At 32.6% G+C, this 26090-nt stretch overlaps 1 protein-coding gene across 11 annotated transcripts in view; it reads left to right on the top strand.

Moving 5' to 3' along the window:
• The window catches only part of Kiaa0825 (KIAA0825 ortholog), a 383898-nt gene that overhangs the window by 95288 nt on the left and 262520 nt on the right, over positions 1-26090 (top strand). For 10 of the 11 annotated variants that reach the window (XM_078044980.1, XM_040273480.2, XM_078044969.1 and 7 more), the window contains 6 exons: positions 2263-2424; positions 13446-13540; positions 16490-16717; positions 17920-18185; positions 19660-19810; positions 24055-24245. In XM_078044980.1, coding sequence (XP_077901106.1) covers positions 2263-2424; positions 13446-13540; positions 16490-16717; positions 17920-18185; positions 19660-19810; positions 24055-24245 — 1093 coding nt within the window. The remainder of the gene's footprint in view (positions 1-2262; positions 2425-13445; positions 13541-16489; positions 16718-17919; positions 18186-19659; positions 19811-24054; positions 24246-26090) is intronic. The other variant, XM_078044977.1, reaches the window with a different exon arrangement.

Raw genomic sequence — 26090 nt, 5'->3', positions numbered from 1 at the left:
TCTTAGGATGTTTCTTCGCTTATTCTGTAAATATTTATAATTATTCCAATTTAGAATTCAACCAAGTAAAGCCTTGTTAAATATGGTTAATTTTTATTCACACCATTGAATGGCCTTTCCTGATAAAGAATTGAGAAAGATTCTTAACATCTTTGAAAATTTGTTTCAAAAATATATTAAATTCAAAAGGAACTTAACAATTTAGAAGGTTAAACTAGCCTCTTATTTCCATGATTAAAGATGAAAAGAAATCAAATTAGCCAAATGCAAATCAAGCAATGACTAAATAGAACATGATTTATGTATTTTTTTTTCTTTTTCTTTTTTGATGCATGATATGTCCAGCAAATTTTAGTTATGTATGCTCCTTGTGTATCTTCTGAATTCTGGAATTCTTAAAGAATGCTAAATGTAATTAGGGCTATTTAGAGGTAGGTTTTAATGTATATGGGACTGAGGTCAATGTAGAGATAAAATGGAGTTTTTGTAGGTATTTGTAGATTTCAAAATTTTTTTTTTGTATTTTTTAAGAACAAAACTAAATTCCATAGTTGAAGTTAGTAGATATCTTTCTCATGTACATGCACAGACATCATGACATTTTTTTGTTCTTAGTGAAAGACCATAATATGACTATAAGTTTGATCCCAATATTTTAAAGATTGACTAAAGTGAAGTGGATTATCTATAAAATAATCACATTTCTGGAAACTTCTAAATCCATGTGAGGAAAGTAATCTTTTTTGTTTTTTGATTTGTAACCACCAGACTGACTCCTACATAATTTCTGAAGAGCATTCTTTAATATTTTCTCTTAATGCTTACTTCATCAGTGTTTACAAATTTTTCCAATTTATAATTTTTCCTCAAGATAATCCTTAAATATATATTTTAAGAAATAGCATTAAGGGACTGGAGTTGTAGCTCAGTGGTAGAGCACTTACCTAGTATATGTGAAGCACTGGGTTCAATTCTCAGCACCACATGTAAATAAATAAATAAGGGTCCATCAACAACTAAAAAATATTTTAAAAAAGAAGTGGCATTAATAAGGGATTCTTTAAATCCCTGAGAACATGATCAAAAGTGTCATGTGATGATGTCAACCTAAAATGAAAACAAATTTATCTTGAGTGATGTAATAAATGAACTGTTTCCAAACTCTTAGAGTATAAGGTGTTCTCTATAATAATAAAGTGGTAGTAAGACTTGACTAGTAACATAATTATAAAAAGAAAAATCAATCTTCATTTATTTTTAGTTATATTGTTCTTAGGCAAGCAAGAGACACCACAATTATTTAGACAGGTATTATTTTTAAACATGATTTCATAAACTATATAGTCTATATTCTCTTGCTGAATTAGTTTATTTCTTTTTAATGATATAGAAATAACATGTATAAGATCTTGAAGAGTGATATATCCTCATCTGGTCTTTTTTTAAAGCTTTTATTTTAATTTCAGTCTTACAAAAGAAGTTGCCAGAATAATATGAAGAATTCCAAAATTTCTTTCATACTCATATTTATCAAATGTTAATATTTTGCAGTTTATCACAATTCTACATTTCTTTTCTCTTCTCAAAACTTTTTTTTCTGAAGTGAGAGTAAGTTACAAACATTATTAAAGAGTATTCTCTTTCATAATAGTACAGTTGGTTAAATCAGAATATTAACAGTCATGCAATAATAGCTTTGGATTATAGATTTGCTCAAATTTCACCAAAAAACCCCAATAATGTCCTTTACTGCAAACTAAAATGTTGATCATGTATTGACTTAGTTTTCATATCTTTTAGGCTTATTTAGACTAGAATATAATTTAAAGAATCCCTTATTAATGCCTCTTCTTTTTGTTTCCTGACCCTACACTCCAAAAGAACATATCTGCTATTTTGTAGAATGTCCCTCAATTTGAGTTTGTCTGATGTTTCCTCATGATTATATTCAAGTTGTGCTAGACTTTAAAACATAAGATTGTATAAGATTTCAGAACAACACATCACATCCCTATTTATAACTCTAAGAATGAACCTAATTAATTATTTGCCATATTTGCATCAAGCAGAATATTTATGTCCAACTTCCAAGAAGAAAAGACTTTCCTAGGAGATTTTCTATGTGTTTCTTAATGAACAAATTTGTTTCACTTATGGAGTGTTTTGTTAGTTTGGATGGTTTATGATGCCATATAGATTGTTCTAATATTTACTGAGAAAACAAACAAAATGTTCAACAGTATTGATCTTCTCTTCATACAGTTACACCTGAATGCCCACGGACAGGAAGAAACATTTTCCTTTCCTTTGATGAACTCAAATTCTTATCACAACTCATAAAATCTTTTTTGAAGCTGGAAAATGATGTTCAAGAGCTGTTTGAAGAAATGTTTTTATTGCTTAAGATGCCCAGGAATACTTCAGGTAATATACTGTTTTGCTTAAATCTACAATTTCTCTCTGTTTTTGCTTCCTGCCACTTTGAATCTGTACCATCACTTGGAAAAAATACACGGTAAAATTCTTGAGATAAACATTCAGTATAGTGCACACCATGGATTTTATTTTTATCTTTTGTACTTGGCAGATTCCTTAGTTCAAATTAGCAAAGTTGAGTCTGGATAATTGTCTACAGTTAAAATCAGATTGATTTTTTTTCCCAAAAAATACACAGCCTGGTCTATGGAAAAAATAAGCATACTGGGTAATGCAGTGTCTCCTTTTCTGCCGCTAGCAGCCAGATGATCTTTTTTTTTAAAAAAAATTCTTTTTGTAATTGTAGATGGACAGCATGCTTTATTTTGTTTTTCTTCCCCCAATTTTATTCATTTATTCCACTTTCAGCATTCATAATTTCTTTGTGTAGGTCCAAAGTTCAGTTTGATATAATACATTTTTTTTGTCTAAAGAATATCTTTTCACATTGCTAGTAGACAAGTATGCTTAATTATATATTTTTAGTGTTTATGAAATCCATTATTTCTTTATTTTTTATTTCAATTTGTTATATATGACAGCAGAATGTATTACAATTCATATTACACATATAGAGCACGATTTTTCATATTTCTGATTGGGCACATGTAGTGTCACACCATTTGTGTCTTCATATATGTACTTAGGGTAATGATGTTCATCTCATTTCACCATCTTTCCTAACCCCATGTTCTCTCCCTTCCCCTCCTTCCCCTTTGCCCTATCTAGAGTTCATTTAATCCTCCCATCTCTCCCTTCCCCCCACAGCATATTATGGATTAGCATCCTTAAATCTGAGAAATCATTTGGCATTTGGTGTTTTGGGATTGGCTAATTTCACTTTGCATTATAGTCTCCAGCTTCATCCATTTACCTACAAATGCCATGATTTTATTCTCTTCTAATGCTGAATAATATTCCATTATGTATATATACCACATTTTCTTTATCCATTCATCTAATGAAGGGCATCTAGGTTGGTTCCACAATTTAGCTATTGTGAATTGTGCTGAAATAAACATTGATGTGGCTGTGTCCCTGTAGTATGCTGCTTTTAAATCCTTTGTGTATAGGCTGAGGAGCGGGATAGCTGGGTCAAATGCTTGTTCCAATTCCACTTTTCCAAGGGTTCTCTGAACTGCTTTCCATACTGGCTGCACGAACTTGTGGCCCTACCAGCAATGTATGAGTGTGCCTTTTTCCCCACATCCTCACCAGCACTTATTGTTGTTTGTATTCTTAATAGCTGCCATTCTGACTGGAGTGAGATAAAATCTTAGAGTAGTTTTGATTTGCATTTCTCCAATTGCTAGAGATGTTGAACATTTTTTCATGTATTTGTTGTTGATTTGTGTATCATCTTCTGAGAAGTGTCTGTTCAATTCCTTGGCCCATTTATTAATTGGGTTATTAGTTTTTTCTTATATTAAGATTTTTGAGTTCTTTATATATCGTCAAGATTAGTGCTCTGATGTGCGTGTGGTAAAAATTTGCTCCCAAAATGTAGGCTCTCTTTTTACCTCACTGATTGTTTCTTTTGCTGAGAAGAGCCTTTTTAGTTTGAATCCATCCCATTTGTTTATTTTTATGTGGTGCTAAGGAACAGACCCAGAGACTCACACATGCTAGGCACTCTGTCACTGAGCTACAGCCCCAGCCCAGCCAGATGATCTTGAGTAAAACGTTTAGTCTCTTTGACCTCAGTTTTCTCATCTTCAAAATAATCATGGAGGAGTTCCTTTAGTTTCTATTAGAATTTTCATTCTCTTTTAGAATTAGACGCATCAGATTCCAAAATGTTATAAAGAGTTGTGAGGATTAAATGACTTAGTGAATGAAGTACTTAAAGAAATGTCTAGCATATCATAAGCAAGCAATAAAAGTAATAAATGTGAGTTATTGAAAATAGTAATTACATAATATGTTGTTTCAGGTTCAGTTAGTCTTAACAAAATCCCTTTGAAGAAAACTGCACTATGAAATAGTGTTTCTAACATTAAACGTAGAATTCAAAGATGGAATAATGATTGTTGTCATGTCTATATTTATAGATTTCATTTTTATCATAATGGAACATACAAAACTCTCTGTTATATGATGCCATATATTATTCAAGAGAGAATGACTACATCTGCAAAATAAAATGAGGGAAGCAGGGATTAACAAATAATCTGAAAATTTCAACCCCAAAGCCCAGTTTTTTAATAAAGAAATTACATATATAAACATATGGAGCAAATTAAATGTACTTTTAAAGTACTTTGCCTTATGTAAATAACATTAGAAAAATTGTAGGATTGACATTTGTTTTACATTAAGTTGTTTCCTGGCTTTCTGTGTTTCAGGTTAAGTTTAGGTAGCACTATTATAATAAAACAATGCAAATCACTGTTAGTACTTTTTCTTACTATAATGAAATACCTGATCCTAGATAATTTATAAACAAAGGAGGTTATTTAGCACACAGTATTGTAAGACTGAAAGTCCAAAAGGTATGGTGCTGGCTTTGGTGAGGGCTCTCCTAACTGTACTGCCACATAGCAGATGGCATCACACTGGCAAGAGCACAAGCAAAAGGAAGAGATCATATGGCCAGACAGAAAGCCAGAAAGGAAGATCCAGGCTTGATCTTTTTATAAAAACCTTCTCACAAAAACTAACAGTTCCATGATAAGTACCTTGATTCCATCCAGGGTGAATACTCCAACAACTCCCCACTAGTCTGCATCTCTTGTAGATCCCATCATCTTCACACTACCACACTAAGGACTAACTTTTCAACACATGAATCCTTGCAGAATAGACTCAAACCATATTCAAATTGTAGTGACCACTTTTCCAAATATGGAGCTAATTTTAAGAAAAATAGAGGTTGATTATAGATTTGTGAAACTGACAAAAAAATAAAACTATAAGAAAAGAAATATGAATTTCTGTTAAAAAGAGAATGAAAAATATTTAATTGACATATTGGTGCCTTGAACAGTTGACATTTGTTGTTGGTAGTCATTTCATCATGCCTGGCTAAGATTAAGCACCTCTCATCCACCTCCCTAGTTGATCTCTTATGAAGTGTACATTAAAAAATAGAATGAACTCCAAAACATACAGGCACCTACCAATTGAGAATCATCTTGATTTGGTACTAGATCAGGCCCTTGAGAATTTGTGTCATTTCTGAGAACTTTATTATTTTTAACGGTAGCAAAAATTCAAAGTTGAAGTTGTGTGTTATAAGTATTTAAAGATATAAAATGACATGGTTAAGAATTGAAGAAAGGGGGCCAGGCTGTGGCTCAGTGGTAGAGAGCTTGCCCAGCACGGGTGAGGCACTGGGTTCAATCCTCAGCACCACATAAAAAAAATAAGTAAAAAAAATGAAGTTATAAGAATTGAAGAAAAAATTAACATGTTAATATCAGAGAAAAAGGAGAAAAAGAAAAGGCTCATTCAGCTATCAAGCAATGTAGAGACTTGCAAATTCTGAATATCTGAGAGCAATAGTAACCATTTTTGAATAAAATTCACAAAGAATATATATAATTATGCCATAATGTACTGTCTTACCCCAAATTTGTCATCATAAAAGCAGTATGACAGATAACAGCAACTTCAACATCACATTAATGATAGTGTACTATACAAACATACTTGTTGATTATCAAACATAGTATACAGAAGGAATTTTGAACAGTAGGCATAAGAATCAACTGAGGAAGAATAGAAGTACTTTGAATTAGACCAAGGGGAATGAAGGGAAGGGAGGGGGAATGGGAATAGGAAAGATAGTAGAATAAATCAGACGTTACTATCCTATGTGCATATATGATTACACAAACAGTGTAATTCTACATCATGTACAACCAGAAGAATGAGAAGTTATACTCCATATATGTATGTCAAAATATGTTATGCTACCATGTATAACTAATAAAAACAAATAAAAATCTTTTTAAAAAATGACTGAGGACTAGAACACCTTCTTGTGGGATGTGTATTCTTCTATATTTAAATTTCTATTTTTTTGTGATAAAGCCAAGATTGATTTAATCTGACACAAGTTTATGTAAATGTTACTCTGAAAAGAATATCTTGAGGAAAATTTTTAAGAACTATCTTAAATATTTTATCCAGTGTATCCAAGTTAATCAATCTTTATCAAAGGAATTGGTTTTTTAAATGAACAAGATTCTGTGAAACAGATGACTAAAGAACCAAATGTATCTTAACTATTGAATATTGCTTATGGTTAATGATTTGCTTAAAAATCTTATGTGGGAGAGAATGAGGGGGAAAAAAGAGAATAAGTCATTTGGTTTGCAGTATATTTGTTTTGATTGGAGCATATTTTGTTAACTTGGAAAAAGTTTCCTACCATGGCTATATAACTTAAACAATCTGATGAAAGTTAAGATTTTTTTCTTCACTGTCTATAAATGTTGTAAAAATGTACTTAACAGGTACTCAGCATCACAAATAGAAAATATAAGATGATTAACCAAATATTTTACTTTCTAGTTTGATATTTACTTTAATATTGTAGATGTAGCCAAATTGGCAGTTCGCTTAGTAATTTGAATGTGAACAAGAGTTTTGTAGAGAAAGAGTTTTTTTTTTTCAAAGAAAGAAAAGATACTTAGTCGTTTTATGTATTTGCTTTTATTTGGTCATGCTTTGATGGCTAATTTCATTGTTTTAGAGTACAACAGGACGTTATTTGACTGTTATGATGCCTTATTATTGCATTTTGTTTAGGTGATGGCATTTTATGGACTGGTTTTGGGTTTGCTTTATGGGGCATTTCTAATGCTCCTTCAGAATAAAGTTGTTCTTTGGGCAGTTCCTCAATTTTTCCAAAGGTGGCATCTGAGATTTATCTAAACCAGGAGGTTTCTTGGTCCTCATTTTTCTTTAGCCCCAGCAATGACAAAGCGCAATGGCTGCTTCAATTGGATGTAAGAAGAACACTTAGGGTTTGTCTCAGAAGAATCAAAGATTTCAGATCTTCTGAAAGATTGTTTGTACTCTTAGGGGGTCTTAAGAGGGGTCAAATGGCTTCTAAGAGTTCCTTAGCTAGATGGTTAAGGGATTGTATTAGGGAGGCGTATGTAGTTAAGGTAAAGAGGCTCCTAGGGTTTGTAAAGCTCATTACTCTAGGACTTTAGCTGTTTCTTGGGCAGAGAGGTCGAAGGCTTCCACATTGGAAATTTGCAAGGTGGCCACCTGGGCTTCTCTTCATACTTTTTCATGGTATTATCTCTTGGATGTAGTCTCTTCTACAGATTCAGCTTTTGGTGGGAGGCTGCTTGTGAGCCAGAAAAGAACAGTGAAGAAAAGAAAGACTTGTAGTTCCCACTTAGAGCTGCCAACAAGGCAAGTTGCTTTGTAGTGCACACAATGGGAACCTATGAAGACCAATTTGGGTGTGAAAGTGGATGTCACAGGGAAGTACTGCCAACCCGCACTCTCTATGAAAGAAAGAGGCAGTGTGGAAACTAACCAGCACTATAAAATGAACCACAGAGAACTCTATAGGGGAAACTGTTGAGCAGCTGGCACTCTTGTGACCCTCTGCTCTCTTCTGAGATCCTTAATCTAGGCATGCTCTTAGAGAGACCATATTGATCACATGCAAATATCTGATGAGCCAAAAATGGACACCTTTTCTAGACAATAACAAGTATATAGAATTTTAAGTATTTTTTACAATATATTACTATAATTCCCCAAGTGTTCACAAAGCTCATAAAGTCTTACACTGTCCAAATTTGAAATTGACCATTTTGAATTCCAAAGAAATATAAAAGTGCCATAATTCATTAAAATCACAAGAGATCTTATTACTATCGATTCAGTATTATTAATCCTGCCTAAAAATAATCCCATTTGCTTTCCCATAAAAGATTAAGCTTTTAAAATTTTTTTAAAATTTTTTTGGGGAATATATTTTAAAGGTTATCATAATTACTTGATTATTCACTTTTTTCTCTCTCTAAAATTGTGCACCGGGAAGAGAAGTCTTGGAAAGCTTATCTTTTTTCCTTACTGATCTTGAAAATAGGCAGATGGTTTATATAAACATCTGAGCACATTACATTTAGTGAATAAACATAATGTATTTGGGAGTGAAATGGTAAATACATGTCTTTTTTTCCTAAGACTTAAACTATACCTACATGATGGCAGATAGTTATTTCCAGAAAGAAATTTGCAAAGTGTATTCTTGAAACTAGTGTCAATGTTCTCAAGCTAAGTACCTTTTAGTAACTGTAGAAATGATCCCTGAATGTATAGTCTTGATAAGTACCTTTTAAATAAACTAGTTTTATGAGCTATTTGTAGAAAAGTAAAGTGACATTAGGAATCCAAGTGTTGTCCCTTCCTGTCAATATCAACATGATCTTTATTATTTTTTCTAATTTAAAAATTATTGTTGAATAGAACTAAATGCATACTGTAAAACTTTTAAACAGGACAAAGGGTAAATGATGAAGTTATGTCTTTTTTCACTTTGCTTGTCCAGTTTGCCTTTTCATAGATGACTACTTCCAAAAATATCCCCAGGATTAAATGACAAAATTTTGTTATACTATGCAAATGTCCTTTTATTAACAACTCAGAAAGTATAGAATACCTAATTCTTTCTAACAGCTGAATAGTTTTCCACAGGTGCATATATCATAATTTAATTATCTCTTCATTAAAGAATATATAGAGTTTTTTCCCTTCATTTACTACCACAAATAATAAGGCAAATTTCCTTGAATTTTGTCTTACATGTACAGAAGTAAATCTGAAGGGCAGATTTCTAAAGTGGAATTGTCAAGCAAAGAGGTATGGTCATAAAGAGGATGAAAAGATAAGCAACTGACTAAAAAAATTATAAAGCATATGAAAAAGAACTTGTATTCAAAATATACAAAGAACTCTTAAAATCCAACAAGAAAACAGACAACACAATTAAAAATGCATAAAATACCTTAATATACACCTTAACAAAGAAGATATATAGATAGTAAATAAGCATATGAAAAGATACTCAGCATCACATGTCAATAAGGAAATGCAAATTAAAACATGATACCACTATACACCTATAGAATGGCTAACATCCAAAATGCTAACATCACCAAATTCTGGCAAAGATGTGGAGTGACAAGAACTCTCATTTATTGCTGTTAGAAATGCAAAATCGTACAGCCTCTTTGTAAGACAATTTGGCAGTATTTTACAAAGCTAAACATAGCCTTTCCATATGATCTAGCAATTGCACTCTTAGGTATTTATCCAAATGAGATGAAAACTTAGCGTCTACACAAAAACCTGCATACAAATGTTTAAAATGGCTTTATTCATAATTGCCCAAACTTGGAAGCAACTAAGATATTCTTCAATAGGTAAATGGATAAAAAACTGTGGTATGTCAATACAATGGAATATTATTAATCAATAAAAAGAAATAAGATGTCAATCCATAGAAGACTTGTATAAAACTTAAATGTGTATTGTTAAGTTAAAGAAGCAATCTAAAAAGGCTGTATGCTGTATGATTCCAACTATATGAGATTAAGGAAAAAGCAAAACTATAGAAATAGGGGGTAGAAAGTCAAAGGGAGGCGGTAGAGGGTAAAATGTGTGTCAGGGATAAAAGAGAGGAGAGATACATAGGTGATGCAGAGGGTATTCTTAGAGCAGTGAAATTATTTCATATGATATAGTAATGGTGGCTACGTGACACTGTGTGTTTGGCAAGACCCATAGAATTGCACAACACAAAGAGTAAGTACTAATGTAAACTGTGATGTTCAGTTAATAATAATATTTCAGTATTGGTTTTATTGGCTTAGTTGTAACAAATATACTACATCATTGCCACATATTAACAATAAGAGAAACTGAGAAGAGGGAGGAAGTATGTGAAAACTTCTTGTACATTCTATTCAATATTTCTATAAGTCTGAAATTTATCTAAAAAATAAAGCCTATTTTTAAATGAACATTTTGAGGACAATTGCCAAGTCATTTTATTGTATCTATTTTGACTTTTAATGATATTTTTGTGCTGCAGAATTTTTTTATGGCTTTTGCTGTTTGTGTCCTAAGCTTTCTCTACATGATTCTTTTGAAAAATATTCCATATTTTTTAAAATTTGCCTATATTTTTATTTTTCTTTCTTTAAAAATCTGTGAGTAATCTGGATTTTTGGTTCAAAGTTAGAATTTATCTTATTTATTTCACCATCTTCCTTAAAAGAAATTATAAAATAATAACCATAAGACAAAGAATTTTAGGAGAGATACTGGGGTCTGAATTAGAACACGATATAGTCCATTCTTGTATAATTATTTCAAAATGGATTCTACTGACATGTATAACTAAAAAGAACCAATAAAAAGGAAAAAAGTAAAAGCATTTTAGGTTAAATTGTATAATACTCTTTGAGTCTAAAACCTTCTCTATGCTCTGATGTGTCTTGGGAAATGGATTTTTAAACTTCAGTTCATGAATAAGCTTTGTAAGAGGACCTGAGAGTCCCAAAGGGGTGTGAGTGTGCATGTGTTCACACGCTTGCATGGGTGCACATGCACACAATTACCTGCCATCTAGTCATATTGTGTATCTTTTGTATGGAGTGTTCTGTAACTTTAAATAAATTCTCAGAAGTATTTACAAATCCAAAAGCAATTAAGACATATTAGAATTGGGGAAAACTTTTCCTTAGAATAGATATGCTCTCTTAAAATTCTCTTAAAACTTGATTGTGTTAGGCAGCTTTGTATCACTAAAATAAAATACCGAAGTAATCAAGTTATAAGGAGGACAGATTTATTTTGGCCCACAGAGGTTTCAGTCTGTGGTGACATGGTCCTGTTGCCTTTAGGCCTATGGCAGCACAAGTCCCACTGTGGGGAGTGTGTGGTGGAGGAGGCTGCTCACCTCATAGCAGCTCGGAAGCAAACAGAAAAAGTAAGAGGCTGGAGTCCTAATAGCCCCTTCAAGGGTACACTCCAACTCACCTACTTTCTTCCACTAGGTCTCACCTCTTAAAGATTTCATCACCTTCCAAGGGCACCACAGATTATTAGAGTCCAAGCCTTTAACATATGGGCCTTTGGAGAACTCTTTTCCAAACCATAGCAGTGCTGTTATTGCCTACCAAATGGAATATTTACCTTTAGTGCACCCTATGTACAAGAATATTGAAACTAACTTTAACATCAGAACAAAATGGTTTTATTTCTGTGAATTGGATTCCCCCTTTTTTCCTTCCTTCCCCTCTCTCTCTTCCCCTACCCCCCAACCCAGGGCTGGGAAATGAACCTGGAGTTTCGCATGCTTAGGCAAATGCTCAACATTGAGTTAGATCTGCAGTGAATTGTACTCCTTAGATATCATTCACAAGTATGTTCATAAAACCACATTTGGGGAGAAAACACTCATCTACTAGATGACTCTATTGGTCACAACCCTATCAACAAAATAAGCTAAATTTTGAAATTTGCTTTGTCCAGGGAATATGAAGAAACTGATTCTTAAAATTCCTGGTAAATTAGAAAAGAGAAAAGAAAAATTTTATCTTAGCATATAATTTATCATTATGTACTAAGTCTAAACAAAAAAAGAATATTAAATTATTCATATTGAATCAAACTATCATTAATGTAACCTTAATGGAAAAAATGGAAAGATTTCTTTTTGGAGTATTTATTCATTACAATTTTATAGGTCTATTTTTTCCCCATAGAAAATACTTTCTTAATTATAAAAAAATAAGAGTTAAGGAAATATTTCCATTTTAGGAACTAAGGATTATTTTATGTCTTCTCCAGTGTTTGAGCTTTTCAAATTAATCATTTATATAGTTTTCAAGGGGGTATTTTTTTGAGAAGTTGATGTTGATCTATATATTTTTGTTCTTTGTTTTGAGTTAGCATGATACAAAACACCACCCCTTTTTCTGTTTTATTTTTTTTCAGTACTGAAAATTGAACCTAGAAACACTTTACGCTGTTGCAACACCAGCCCTTTTTAATTTAATTTTTATTTTAGAAAGGGTGTTGCTAAATTGCCAAGGCTGGCATCTAATTTACCATTCTCTCAGCCTCTTGGGTATCTGGGATTACAGGTGTGGGCCATCTTGCCTGGCATACCTCCCAGTTTTTAAATGTTATACCTTAGAATTTAACTTATTTTAAAAATATTTTTAGTTCTCTGTGGGCCTTTATTTTTGTTTATTTATTTGTTTGTTTACCCAGCGTTGCTGAGAATTAAATCCAGTGCCTCACATGTGCTAGGCAAGTGCTCTACCACTGAGCTACAACCCCAGCCCCCAAACTTAACTTTTTATTTTAATTTTTTTTAGAATTTAACTTTTTAAGTGAACAACGAAATTAAGTTTATTTTCTACTCTTAACGTATCCTCTATTGTCGACATGAGGTGAATTAGTGACATCTTTTTTTAAGACTTTATATGTATATGTATCAAATAGATGACATATATGTATATGTATCAAATATAAATATAACTAGCATATACATTTCTTCAACTCATATATGAAAAAGGGCTCTATCTTGATCCTTTCATTATTATTACTGTGGTATCTTGTTGACTTATTCCCTGTATATTGATATGTTTGTTTAATGTGTATGTATCTGTGATGGATAAAGTTTTTCAACATAATTAATTTTCATTTGAATCTGTTAATTACATCTAGTATTTTTCTTTTTCTTTTTTTTTTTTTTTTTTTTGGTAGCAGGGATTTAACCCAGGAGTGCTTCACCACTGCGCTATACCCTTGCCCACCACTCTGTTTTTTTTTTTTTTTGAGACAAGTTCTTACTACATTGCTGAAGCTGACATCAAACTTCGGATCCTCTGGCCTCTGCCTCCCTGCTCACATATGCCACGACTCCTGGATGTTCTTCTCAAATGTTTGCTTTTATGTCTGTTTTCTTTCCTATTGCTTAGGAATTGTGGAGAAATCCAATAGAGAAATTGTAGTAGAAAAACCTAAAGCATATAAAACCACTATTCCTTTAGAGCAATCGCTACCAGGAAAAGAGGTAAGAAACTTTAGTCATACATAATATTATCATCCTATGTCTGTGATTCCATTATGAATCAAAATGTCTTGAATTTTCCTTTTTTGCCACTAGAAAGGAATTTCTGATTGAAAGTTGACTTGTAAGTTTTTGACAAAAATTAATTTAGTAGGGTCACTATTCTTTTGCGCAATCTGTTTCATAAGAGGAGTAGAGAGATGGAAGTTAAGAGACCTTTGTTCCCTATTCTGACTCAAGGTCTGCATTTTGAGAATATAGGTTGTAAATAATTGTTGAAATATGAGAAAGTGGAGATTTAAAAAAGAAAGGAAATAATAGTTTGATCTGATCACCTGTTTACGTACCCAACCTTTGCTTGTTTATTCTCAATATCCATTACTATTCTTCTTCTGCTCTGCTTTTTAGAGAATTACATCTGCCAGGATCTTTTGCTTTCTGGAATTTAGAAAGCAAAGGGAATGTCTGGCCAATTAAAGGCATCCATACAAGACTGGAATGTAGTATTTGCAGAAAACCAGTTCCTACCTCCCTGCCCCCTCCACCTCTGGCAGTGGCTGTGATTCCTTTAGCTCTTCCCTTGACCCTGCTCCTACCAAGCAGCCCTCTCTGCATGATTCAGGTTCCACAAAGCAGGTCTGCCTTGGGTTTAGCTTCCACTGGGAGCCCAGGATCTAGTTTACCATAGCGCTATCCTTTTTCTTTGCTCCTCCAATCTTAGGGTTGGTTGTGGCTTCCTCATGTATTAATATCTGTTGTGCTTCACAGCCCATGTTTGGCTAGTCAGATCTTCCATCTTTCATCTTCTAGGAAACCAATACCCTACGTTAAATTCTTCCTTTTGAAATACCTTGAGTGTTTTCTGTTTTCTTGATGAATCCTGACTAATATACAAGGTAAATATTTTATAAAGCAAAAGGATGAATTTTTTTTTAACAATGTCAATCTAGAAGGCAAGGGAAATAATAAGGACAATTCAAAGTTATACATTGTGTCCTAACCAAAAATCAAAATTAGTACTAAGATTAGTACTAGGTCATTGAAAATAGGGATTTGGCACATAACTAATTTGTACACAGAACAGGATGCCACATGATCTTTTTCTCCCCCTGGATCAACTGTTAAATGTTTCTGTTCTCACTATAATTTGTGTGATGCCAAATACCATATGAGAAGAATGGAGATAAAAAATGATCTTCCAAGAAAACAAGTAGACTTTAGAAAGCTTCAGTAATTAAAGGTTTCAGGTTTTTTTTTTTTTAATAGTGACTACTAATGTGCTTTTTTCCCCCCTAAATTTTGTAAAGAAAATTTAGATGGACCCACAGTATTGTCATCTACAAATAATCATGGGGAAAGATAATCATCACTGCATCCAAAAAAATGGAAGGGAATATCATTATAGCAACAATAATTAATGGCCATTTTTAGTGGAACATATTTCCATAAATGAATTAATGAATGAGTTCAGTGAAAATATATGCCCTACTGGGGAAACAAAAATTACAGCTTTAGTTGTTTGTTTTCATTTTCATGGAGATCAGTTCCTTTTTACATTTTTATCTTAAATGTATTCCAAGGAATTACTGTTATGGCAGAGGGATATAGCCATTCCACTTCTGAAACTTTACTTGTAAGAAAAGAGATTCTAAAAACTTAGTAGATAGAACTTAATAGTTGATTAATTTTATGCAAATATTAGAGAGACATGCTTCAGACCTATGATGTTAAAGATCCAAATAAAATTTAGACAGACAAGTTCAGTTACATAATAAGTATAGTGAGAATAAGAGCCCCATTTTCTGATTATAGACATGGAATCATAGAATTATAGCTCTAGAAAATAAATCACCTTTATTATTTTGTACTGTATATATAAAAGCATTACATTAATGCTGAATGGGGCATACATAAAAAAATTAGGTTAATAATCATAATCTCAGTAATTTCAGACTGAAAGAGACCATAGAAATAGTCAAATTCAACTCTTTTATTTTTCGAACAAAGAACCTGAGATCAAGAAAAATAAGTAGTTCAGTCAGAGATATAGAGCCCAGGGTCTCCTAAAGTTGGAGTAGATAATATGCTACCATAAACAAGATTACCTTAAAATAAGGAGAGTTTAGTTCTAAGCACAGGTTCAGCCTGCTAGTCATAATGCTGTTAGTATTTTAGGGAGTATTAGGGGACTTGGGGGTAAATATACATTCATAAATATATTGCCATATGAGACACAGACCAAAAGTAAAAAAGACAACATTACAGTCCCCCCACTCTGCTCTGCTCCTCCCCCCCACAGAACAATGCAGATAATTTTAATTCTTCATTTCCTAGAATAAATGTAGCAGTGCCTATCACTAAATAAAATTAGAGAGACTAAAAAAAATTCTAAGCAAGTGAAAATTCAGAAAGGTGCAGTGGTGGTTTTTCTCTGATAAATTTATTTCTTATTGCTATTTTTTGGCTTGTCTGGATTTCTGAGATTAAAAAAGAAATCAAAGATTGAATATTAAATGCTGTTTTATGTTGCAATACTTGTTAACAATAAACTATGAAAAGACTGTAAAAATCTAATTAAACTTTATTAAATATATTGAATTTAAAGGTTGTTTTATGTGATAAATTGTAAGTGTAGCTTTCGGCTCTGGTAAAGGTGGTTTTATTGAACTATATTTAAGAGATTAAATTTTGAAAAAAGATTTTGATTAAACCCACTGATGAATTAAAATGAAATAACAGTATATTACTGTGGGTAAAGAATGCACATGGTTTTTGTATATTACTAGAATCACTAGGTAATATTTTTCAGGTTGTAAGAATGGCTTTTGCAGTATATCAAAGAATACCTATATTCAATATGTTGAATGCAAGTCATAATTTTATATCTATAACAATAGAAATATTTGTTTCTAAGTTAAGATTAATATGACTGTAAATCAATTTATATTTCAGGTCACTTTACTAGATTTTGGCTGGAGGAATGCATTTAAAGAAGTATCTCTACCCATGGCACATTGCATAACAACTGCAGTTGAAAATTTTTCCACAAAAATTCTCCAACAGGAACAGAATGAAAAGTCTTCAGCTGTGAGCTATGCTATGAACCTTGTAAATGTCCAGCAAATTTGGCAAGATAGCCACATGTTTCCTGAGGAGGAACAACCAAAGAAAATTGCAAAGGTAAGTATCAAATGAATTCCTTTCAAACTGCTGACAGGTATAATGGAGTTTCTTGTTTCTTTCTCTTTTAATATAAGGCATTGCAAAAGGAAACTAGATCAAACGGTGGCATCTCTTGGCAATCCTTTGGTGTTTGATCCAATACGAGTTGTCTTCTCTGCTGTTTAGGGGACACTACTACCAAAACCACTTATACCTCTTGATAGCTGTTTGCTCCCTTGATCTGAGGCAACCTAACAGGTCCTCTGTAACACCAGGGGAAACTGGATAACTTCCTGTTTTGGTTAGACCTTTGAAGGACTCCAGGAGAAATTTAGAAATTTAAAGGAGATTTTATCTCTCTGTGCTTGGTTTGGGGCAATTTTAAACTCTTTCTTTGTACCTTACTTAGCATTCTATATCATTGGCATCAGACTTACTTCTTTACAGGTGCTTTGAAAGTCATTGAACTACCTGTGAAAATAGGAAGTAGATAAATACAATTATTCATTATTAGGTCCACAGTGAGTTCAGAAGCCTACGTTGTGATATTTTTAAGAGTCCTTGATTGGGGTTTCATTATGCTACTGTCAACTTGAAGCTCCAGAACATTCCCTAAGGAGTTTTATTGGCTGATTTTATGTGGAGGTAAGCTTTGCCTTCCCTCCCACCATATCTCCCGGTTCCATTAAGTATATACATAATATTAGGTGAAAAGCCAGATATCACTTCTGAAAGTTGCTGACTCTTTAGCTATAAGAAGATGCAACATGGGATAGCTTCTGTTTCTTCTAGATTATTTAAATTAAACTGATAAATATATGTGATTTTTAATAAGATCATCTATAGAAATTTAGTGAGAGAAAATTTGGGTAAGTTAAAAAATAATGTAAACATTAATATTAAGGATACATATTTTCTGACTTCTATTTACTCCAAACAAAGGTATTGTCAAGTAAAGCTGGTTCTTGAGTTTTTCATAATGTCTGTCTGGTAAGCATAATGTTTGAAGGTTATAGATAGAGAGGCATCATTTTGGTATTTCTTTATTTGACATGAAACATTTAACTTTCTACAACTGAGAAATTGATTATTGTAAAGCTGTGTCATTATATTTATGTTTGATGCCAAATTCATTACTTAGGAATTTGGCTCCACTATACATAAATTACATGGTGCTGTCAGAATACAAATAACTCAGCGCCACATTTATTTCTCCCTAGTTTTGTTCTGACATCATGGAAAAACTTGACACCATGCTTCCACTGGCTCTGGCATGCAGAGATGATTCTTTTCAGGAAATTAGAGCAAACTTGGTAGAGGCCTCTTGCAAAGTGGCAACAGCTGTCCTGGCAAGACTACAAGAGAGAGGCAAGGAGGTTCCTTCCAAAGCACCCCTGAAAAACCTGCACATACTCCTCTCCACAGCGGTGTACATCTTCCAGCATTTCACACACTGCAATAATTTGATGAAAGAAACCACTAAGAAGTGAGTGTCAAATTAAGCTAATGGCTACGCTTAAAGAAACGTGTAAACTTTAGATATCACAGGAATGAAATTTTAAGGATGATATTAGAAGAGAAAATAATAATCGACAAGGAGAATTGTTTTCATTTTTCTTGACTAGGAAATGTCAAAAAGGTGAACCATGGGAGGTATTAAACTAAGCACATAGACAGTAAGAAAGTTCGACTCTATTCAGACATACTAAAAAGAGCAACTATTTTCTGAACGTTGTTATGACATGATTAAATGTACCTCTTCCATTTTGTAAGGCACCTTATATGGACCACAGTGAAAATGGAAAACAAGCTTGTTTTTATCCCATGTTTGTATTTATTTGTAAAATATTCACTTATCTTTTTTTGTCTTTAAGCCAATAAGCTGTTAGGAGATGGTGTAGAAAACAAATGCTTCTTAATTTATTGTGTGTGTGTGTGTGTGTGTGTGTGTGTGTGTGTGTGTTGCTAGGGATTGAACCCAGAGCCTTGTGCATGCAAGAAAAGCACTCTACCAACTGAGCTATATCCAGCCCCCAATCTTAATCTATTCTAGTGACCAATGCAAACATATTGCAGGACATCTATTTAGTAATAAACTACCCATAGTATTTGAAGATGAAACAACTACCAATGTTGATTCTCATGTATTAGTAGTCTAATATATGATGTTTTCCATATAGAGATAAAAATGATCACAGGTATTATCACATAGTCTTTCTGGTTACATTTGTATCATACAGAACTTAACCTGGTGCCTTGTAAAGGGAATATATGAACTCACCAGTCCAGTGTCACCCCAAGAATCTATTTGGCATTTTTTATTTAGCCTTCACAGTCTTACAGTTATGAAAGAAAGCAGTGTACTCTTAATAGCTGAAGATAAAAGATATTTCTTTAATTCTCATAAGTAGTCAGATGTTGCAATTCATACTTGAATTTATAAACAAAATGTGCCAGAAACACTTCATTTCTGTGGGATATTTTTAAACAGTTTATGAGATAATTGATGTCTACAAAATTGCAATTTTTAAAAAATAAAAAGAGTGTTTTTGTGGAATATGTGATAGCTTTATAAAAGTTGGTTCTGACAAGTGTACGTTGTTCTCTAGTAGTAACGATAACCTAATGCCTAAATAATACACTGATCTCTAATAATAGGCTTACAAAGAATATTTTTAGTTTTGAATGATGTATTGACAGTGCAGTTTATCTCAAGTTGAAGTGCATATTTGCAGAACAACAGATGTACGTTTTCAAAGGACTTGCAAAACAAAGACAAGCTTTTTTTTTTCCTTTTCTTTTCTTTTTGGAAAGTGAATGTGGATACAGACTTACTTCAGCATTAGGAGGAAATGAATGATTGATATCTAATAATCAAAACCACTTGTAGTACTGGAGATTGTTGCCTCCTACTGCACAGGCCTTAAATCTCTGCCTCTTTGATCATTCCCTCTGAACAGACCCATATTCCTGGTGCCTGTCCAACGATATCAGGAATTCATCAACACTCTACAGTTTCAGGTTACGGACTACTGCGTCAGAGTTTGTGCTACAAGCATTTTACAGGATGCTGAGAGCCACCACTGGGATGACTACAAAGCTTTTTATGAGGTGTGAAGTTAAGTTTACTATCCCTTCCTTTTTACACAAATATGTTTTACTGCCTACCTGCTTTCTGGCTAATTAGAAACATGAGCTTGGCATTACTAACACATGAAGGCTGTTAGGATAATATTTTTTAAATATTGAATTTGTATTTAGGAAAAACACTGTTTTTAAAAACCTGAAATAAATTAGACATCAGAACTCTCCTTCTGCTGAAAAGTAAAAATAACTTAATTTGAGCTGCAATGTTGCAGTGCTATATAAGGTGTAATATAATGAGATACAATGAAAACTCAAAAAGATAACACACAGCAAAAAGCTATAACATATTTTCTCCAAAGGAACCAGTTATGGGTATCCTTGCATTTTTTCTTGTTATATTTCCATCTGTGTTTGATAAATATTTTTTATTAAGGAGATTTATTTTTATACTTATTTTTCCCTTCTCATTGTTCTTATGAGTGCACTTTAAGACCCATTTGATCATTTATAACTTACCTATTTTTATTTAGCCATGTTTTGAAATCTTAACTTTCTACCAAATTAAAGCCTAATGATTCCCAGTGCAACCAAACCGAGGATCAATTAAAATTATTCATCTTCAAGCCTTATTAGTTTATCATCCCCTAGACCCCACGTATTATACACAGATCACAATATTTGAAATTCCTTGAAATGGATTTTAGGGAAGGGTAAAACACTTATACTACCTTAATAAAAGATCATTGTGATTTTTAAAAATTTTCAATAGCCAATTTCAACTTCATGAGATTTTCCATTTCAACTTTTTGTCAATTTTTCAATCAAAGTTTATGGTTTTTGTTTTTCCTAATTGTTCTAGCCACTATAGGGTATTAGAAAAACAGAGTGGAGTTTTGTTCAACTGTCACTCTTGTCACCTCCCTGGCAATGCAGGTTCCTGTGGTTCCATTTATTCCTGACTTATCATCATAAATGTTGCTACAATTCAGAGGAACAGCTAATAAGAAGCTCTATTAAAGGACTTTCCACGTTTTCTAAGGCCATTTTATCTCTTCTTTAGAGGCCCTTCCCAGATAGTTTTTCTCTTTGCAAGAGCATCCATATAGGGTTTTCCAAGCCTGACATACTTCAAACAGTAGTGGTAACAGTGAGCAGAATGAGGGAAAAAAGTGGTATGGTACAGCTGGTAGCCTGAGATAAGAATGAATGTATTGGTCTTCCCCTCTCCTGGCAGCTCACAACCTCCTTATTTGCCTTGAGGTAAACAGAGAGGTTGAAAATGAATCCATCTCATGTTTCAAACTATTTCAACATTTCAGGGTATTAATGACAATTTTATATGATATTTGTAGAAGGACAGTTATCATCTCAGTATATGTTCAATACAGGGGTATTTTGTTTTCTCTTATACAAATTGGAACTAGAATAGTCGTACAGTGTAAATAATAAGTGGATGCATTGACAAGCTGTTATTGAAGTTACCAAGTATTTAAAAAAAAAAAAAAAAAGAAACAACCAAATTACCATGTAAAACACTGCTCTTAGGTCTTATGACAAGGCGTTAGCCTCAAAGACAGAAATAATGAGATAGTTACCCTGTGATTACATGGTACTATAGCTTCCATATACTTACATGGTCAGTAGTTACAATTTAATTGCAGAGTTAGTGGTTGTTATTTTTTTCTCAGAAAAATAAAGTGATACCACTTTTCTATTTACCAAAACTAAGATCCTTCTAAAAATAGCACAAATTTAAACTGTTTTGACAAGTGGTGTACCTGACATGGTTTTATCTCGCTGGCTGCACCCCTTTCTCCTCCTCTCCCTGTTACTCCAGCTGATTTGTGAAAAAGAACTAGCATGTTTTGGGCAGGCCTGTGTTGAGAGGAAAGGAGATGGTGCTGCCTGGCTGGAGGATAGAGATCTTGGAGGAACTTATCACCATGTGCAGAAACGTAGTAGAGAAAGAGTAAAAGATATGGAGCAATATTCACTCATGTTTTGTGATAACAAGTGAGCCCTAGATATGTTATTTGCATTTTCTAAACTGTCAGGTTGTGAAATTCAAAGAGTTAGATATCTCTCTGATGAGGTACTGGTCAGATGGCACAGTGGGTGTTCAGATTACATGTTCAAAATTAAGCTTTTAGTAGAGTTGACGTCTGCTCAATTTCAGAAACTTGTGTTTTCCAATAGTCAAAGAATAAAGAATTGTCTGCTCAAACATAATATTGAGTGGCTTCTATAATAAAGCCCAGCTGCTTGTTTCCTGATATATAATCTAAATAAAAGCCCACATCTGTTTACATTATAGTGGGTCTACAAAAATAACAGATGTTTACTAGCAGAATACTTTTGAAATGACAACAAATGGGGAAACAGGTCAGAAAAAATAAATGAATCACATTTAGTTTAATTGAAGTTGTATGCATTTTAAAAAGAATTGTTGAAACAAAGACCAGTTTGAATATTTTTAAGTAAACATTAAATTTTGAAAAGTATTAAAAATGAGCAAGTACTTCTTCACTTTACAAGAAGATATCTGTGTGCTCAAGTTATCTTTATTTTCCCATTTATTGCTAAAAGGAAGGCATTAAGGAAATTGGTTTTTCATATTCTGAAAATTATGAAAAATACTGTTGATCACATTTTAATCAGTCATTCATTGCCAAAGGGAAAGTTAGTATAATTGTTCATGCTAGTCACTACATCAGCTGGGCTTAGTTTTGTTTTCATTTATGTGCAACCCAAAAAAGTTTGAAGGAATCAAGCTTTAACTCCTTATTTTAAAAAGAATTCTTTATCACAGGACATATCACAAATAAAGCATATGAAACTGTTAATTTTGATGCCTCATTATTAATTATATACATATGTTGTTTTTTTTTCTTAAGCAGTTTAGATGTATGTCTCATTAGGAAGTCAGAACCAGTAGTCCAAATCCCCTTTGGTTTGAACTTGACTCTGACAGTTTGATGCCCAAGTTACCTTCCTAAGGAAAAACAATTCTATTTATTTATAAAAGCCATTTAAAAGTCAATATATAATAACTATAAATTATTATTCACAATGACTGCAGAAGATTTTAATAACCAAAGAGACTATCAGAAGAAGAGTCTAATAAGAAAATACTTAAAGAAGTATCTGCTTAGGAAGCCATCAATTTTTGGTATGAGAGAACAACAGCTATTTTTAGATGACTTTTTTGTTGTTGTTTTTAAATATAGTGGGCAAAGCACAAATTTTATGGCAAAGAAAATTACTTAAAGCTAAAATAGGAAATTTTACCAGTTTTAAGTTTCGATATATTAACATAATAAGGATAATGTTTGAAGAATGCTTTCTACTCATTCTTATTTCAAATCATCTTTTGATCTGATTTGAAGAAAATGAGGTCAACAACTAGCAAACCTCCCCCAGAGCATGATACCTAATTAATACATGCAAATCACTTGAGGCTACCTTCTCCTTTCTGCTGGTTCCTTTTGGCCTAGGCCACTGTTGGATCTCCCTCAGCACTCAGGGAAAAGTAAGTGCACAAAGGAAATCTGTAGATGGATAGAAAAGAATGAGAATCTGGTCCCTTGGAAGTATAAAATGACATAAAAATGCTAAGAAATGATGAAACTATGTATCTAGGATTTTCAAAATCTTATAAAATTAGACCTCTGTGGTATCTGTTGCTAGTATAGTACTATTATTAAAATGCCATAGGTGAAATAGCCCAATGTAATAATCTTTAATAGTTATACATCCCACTTTGTTTCATGAATATTGATAAGATTATAGTGTGCACATTTATTTTATTCCTGTCATTTCTTACAATATGAAATCTGATTTATAAAATTAACTCAATGATGCCAATAGTTTCAGAAAAAATACCTTCATTAACAATTTAAATAGATTTTAATTTTAGAAGAATCAGTCTGTTATCTTAAACTACCTAGCATAACTTGTTTAGCAACTACAAAAACTGTTTCAAAGTAAATTTGAAACTCTAGGCCAGGAGTAAGTAAATCAAGGATATGCTAGGTTAAATGCTTATGGTCTGGATTTGCACTGGAATATCTGGTCTTGTAATTGAAATAAAACATATGTTCCTTTGTCAATAAGGATGTTTAACATCTAGTCAAAAATCTTTCCTGGTCATCTAGTGTGTCAGTCTCTCCAGCTATTTCCTTTCAGCCTGAACTAATTAGGTTCATAGGAAGCAAACTGACATTTTGGAAGATGTAATTCTATTGTTTAATGTGTGCTGATTTTGCCAGGGGGAAAGATGCTCCTTCTCACTCCAGATGTGGCATTATTTCTGCTGGGCTCTTCATCATGATCTCTGGACCATTCTGCCCCCTAAGGTAGCCCAGGAGATTCTGGCAGAAGTGCTAGAGAAATCGTTGAGTCTGCTGGCCTCCAGATATGCTCGGGCCCATCCCAGTTATAAGAGAACTCCACAGATTAGGTAATTGAAGTTCTGAAAACTACTGCTTTCCAAGAAAACTTTTGAGTCAATGTAATGCAGAATATATTTCTGAATCTCATGACACACACAACTCCTTGTATATTTAACATGTTCCTAACATCTGAAAGGAAATTGTTTTCAGTTCTGGGGTATTTAAGTGGAAATGTGGAACTCAAATAGAAATAACTTTGCTCTTATTTCCTCTTAAACTTGCCTATAAAACCCATTTGTTTCTAAGAAATGATTCAAGATGTCTTGTAATCTAGGACATATATAGGTATGTATATGTATACATACATATATTTATGTATACACACACACACAAAAGTTAATAAGGTAAAGAGAAAAGGTTCTGAAATAGATAAAAAAGCAGCCAAGCTGTGATGGAGCAGTTAATTTGACTTTGAGCTTCTAGGCAACCAAGAGATTTTAGTGGTGGTCTTTTTTAAACCTTTAAATATAGAAGTTTGTCTTCATTATCTACATTGTCTAGTAATTTTTCTTCTTAATATATTTCAATTCCCTCATTACTCTTTTCCTTTATTTTTTCTTTTCTCTTCACTATGTATTATTAAAAGCCAGTTCAAAAAAATATAGAATCCCAGAAAATGAGGAGCACCAATCACCAGGCTTTAAATTGAAGACTGAAATACAGCACAATTCTTTGAGTTATCTAGGCAATGAATATTCTACTATACAAATGGCCTTATGTAACATCAATGATTTACATGAACAGAGACTTTTGTTTTATAAATACTTTGTCTAAGACCTGTTGTTTACATAGAATTTTTTTCCAGGTGTATTTTAGAAGAAACCTATATACATCAGAAGCTTTTATTTATTTATTTATTTATTTATTTATTTTGGCAGGAGAATTATTTCTGATCATGTTATTATAAAGTATATGGCAATCTTAAGGGCATTTAGGTCCTGCTACAGTGTTTCATAAACACGGTATTTTGCACAGGCTGTTTTGAATTATACGCCAAGTGTTTTAAAAAATTGAACTCTGAATAGTTGGTAAATTCCTTTGGAGAGCAAAGTATTCCTTCATTCTTTTTCTTTTTTAGTATGAAGCACATTTGACTATGAGGTGGCAAGTCATTATGAGATATTTGTAAAATGAGATTTACTGTTAGCTCATCAACAGGTAGTATATTTAATTAATTAACTGTACTGTAGAGAATTTGGTTTTTATTTTCTGGATGGTTGAATAAAAATGCTATGCAAAGCTAGATTTATTGTTTCTAGTTTTGATAAGTAAAAAACTTATTTTTATTTGAATGGTTAATCCTAAACCATCATTATTATGGAAATCAGATTATGTGTATGTATATGTGTATCTTGTATTAGTGACTTAATTTAGCATTTAGGGAAAGTTAATATCAACTATAATTACACCTTCTTAAAACTTATTATTGATGTGTTTAGTATTCCAATAGTGTACATATGTCGTATAACCAAAATCATGTGTATTAACATAGAAGATTGATTATATATAATACATTTTGGCCTAAGTATAATTTTTAAAAATCTGTAAACATATTTTTGTTATCCTTTAAAAAATTTCCATTTTGTATTGCTTCAACTCTTAATTTAAAAGCAAAAGAAGTATATTAGCTGAGGTCTGTTCAACTTAGTCATATACTTTAAAAATAAATGCCTTTAAATGTTTGTCTGAATTTCTACTAAAACACCAGAAAGGGGAGGAAGGGATGGTAAGAGGACAATTTATAGACATGGGGTGTAATAGGATAGGAGGAATAACTTCTAAAGGTCTCTGGCACATTGTGATAACCATGGTTGACTACTATAACAATTAATCGACTATTTCAAAATAGCTAG

The sequence above is a fragment of the Ictidomys tridecemlineatus genome, chromosome 1 (genome assembly GCF_052094955.1).
Source record: "Ictidomys tridecemlineatus isolate mIctTri1 chromosome 1, mIctTri1.hap1, whole genome shotgun sequence".
Classification (NCBI taxonomy): domain Eukaryota; kingdom Metazoa; phylum Chordata; class Mammalia; order Rodentia; family Sciuridae; genus Ictidomys; species Ictidomys tridecemlineatus.
This window is presented reverse-complemented; position numbering and strand designations above follow the sequence as displayed.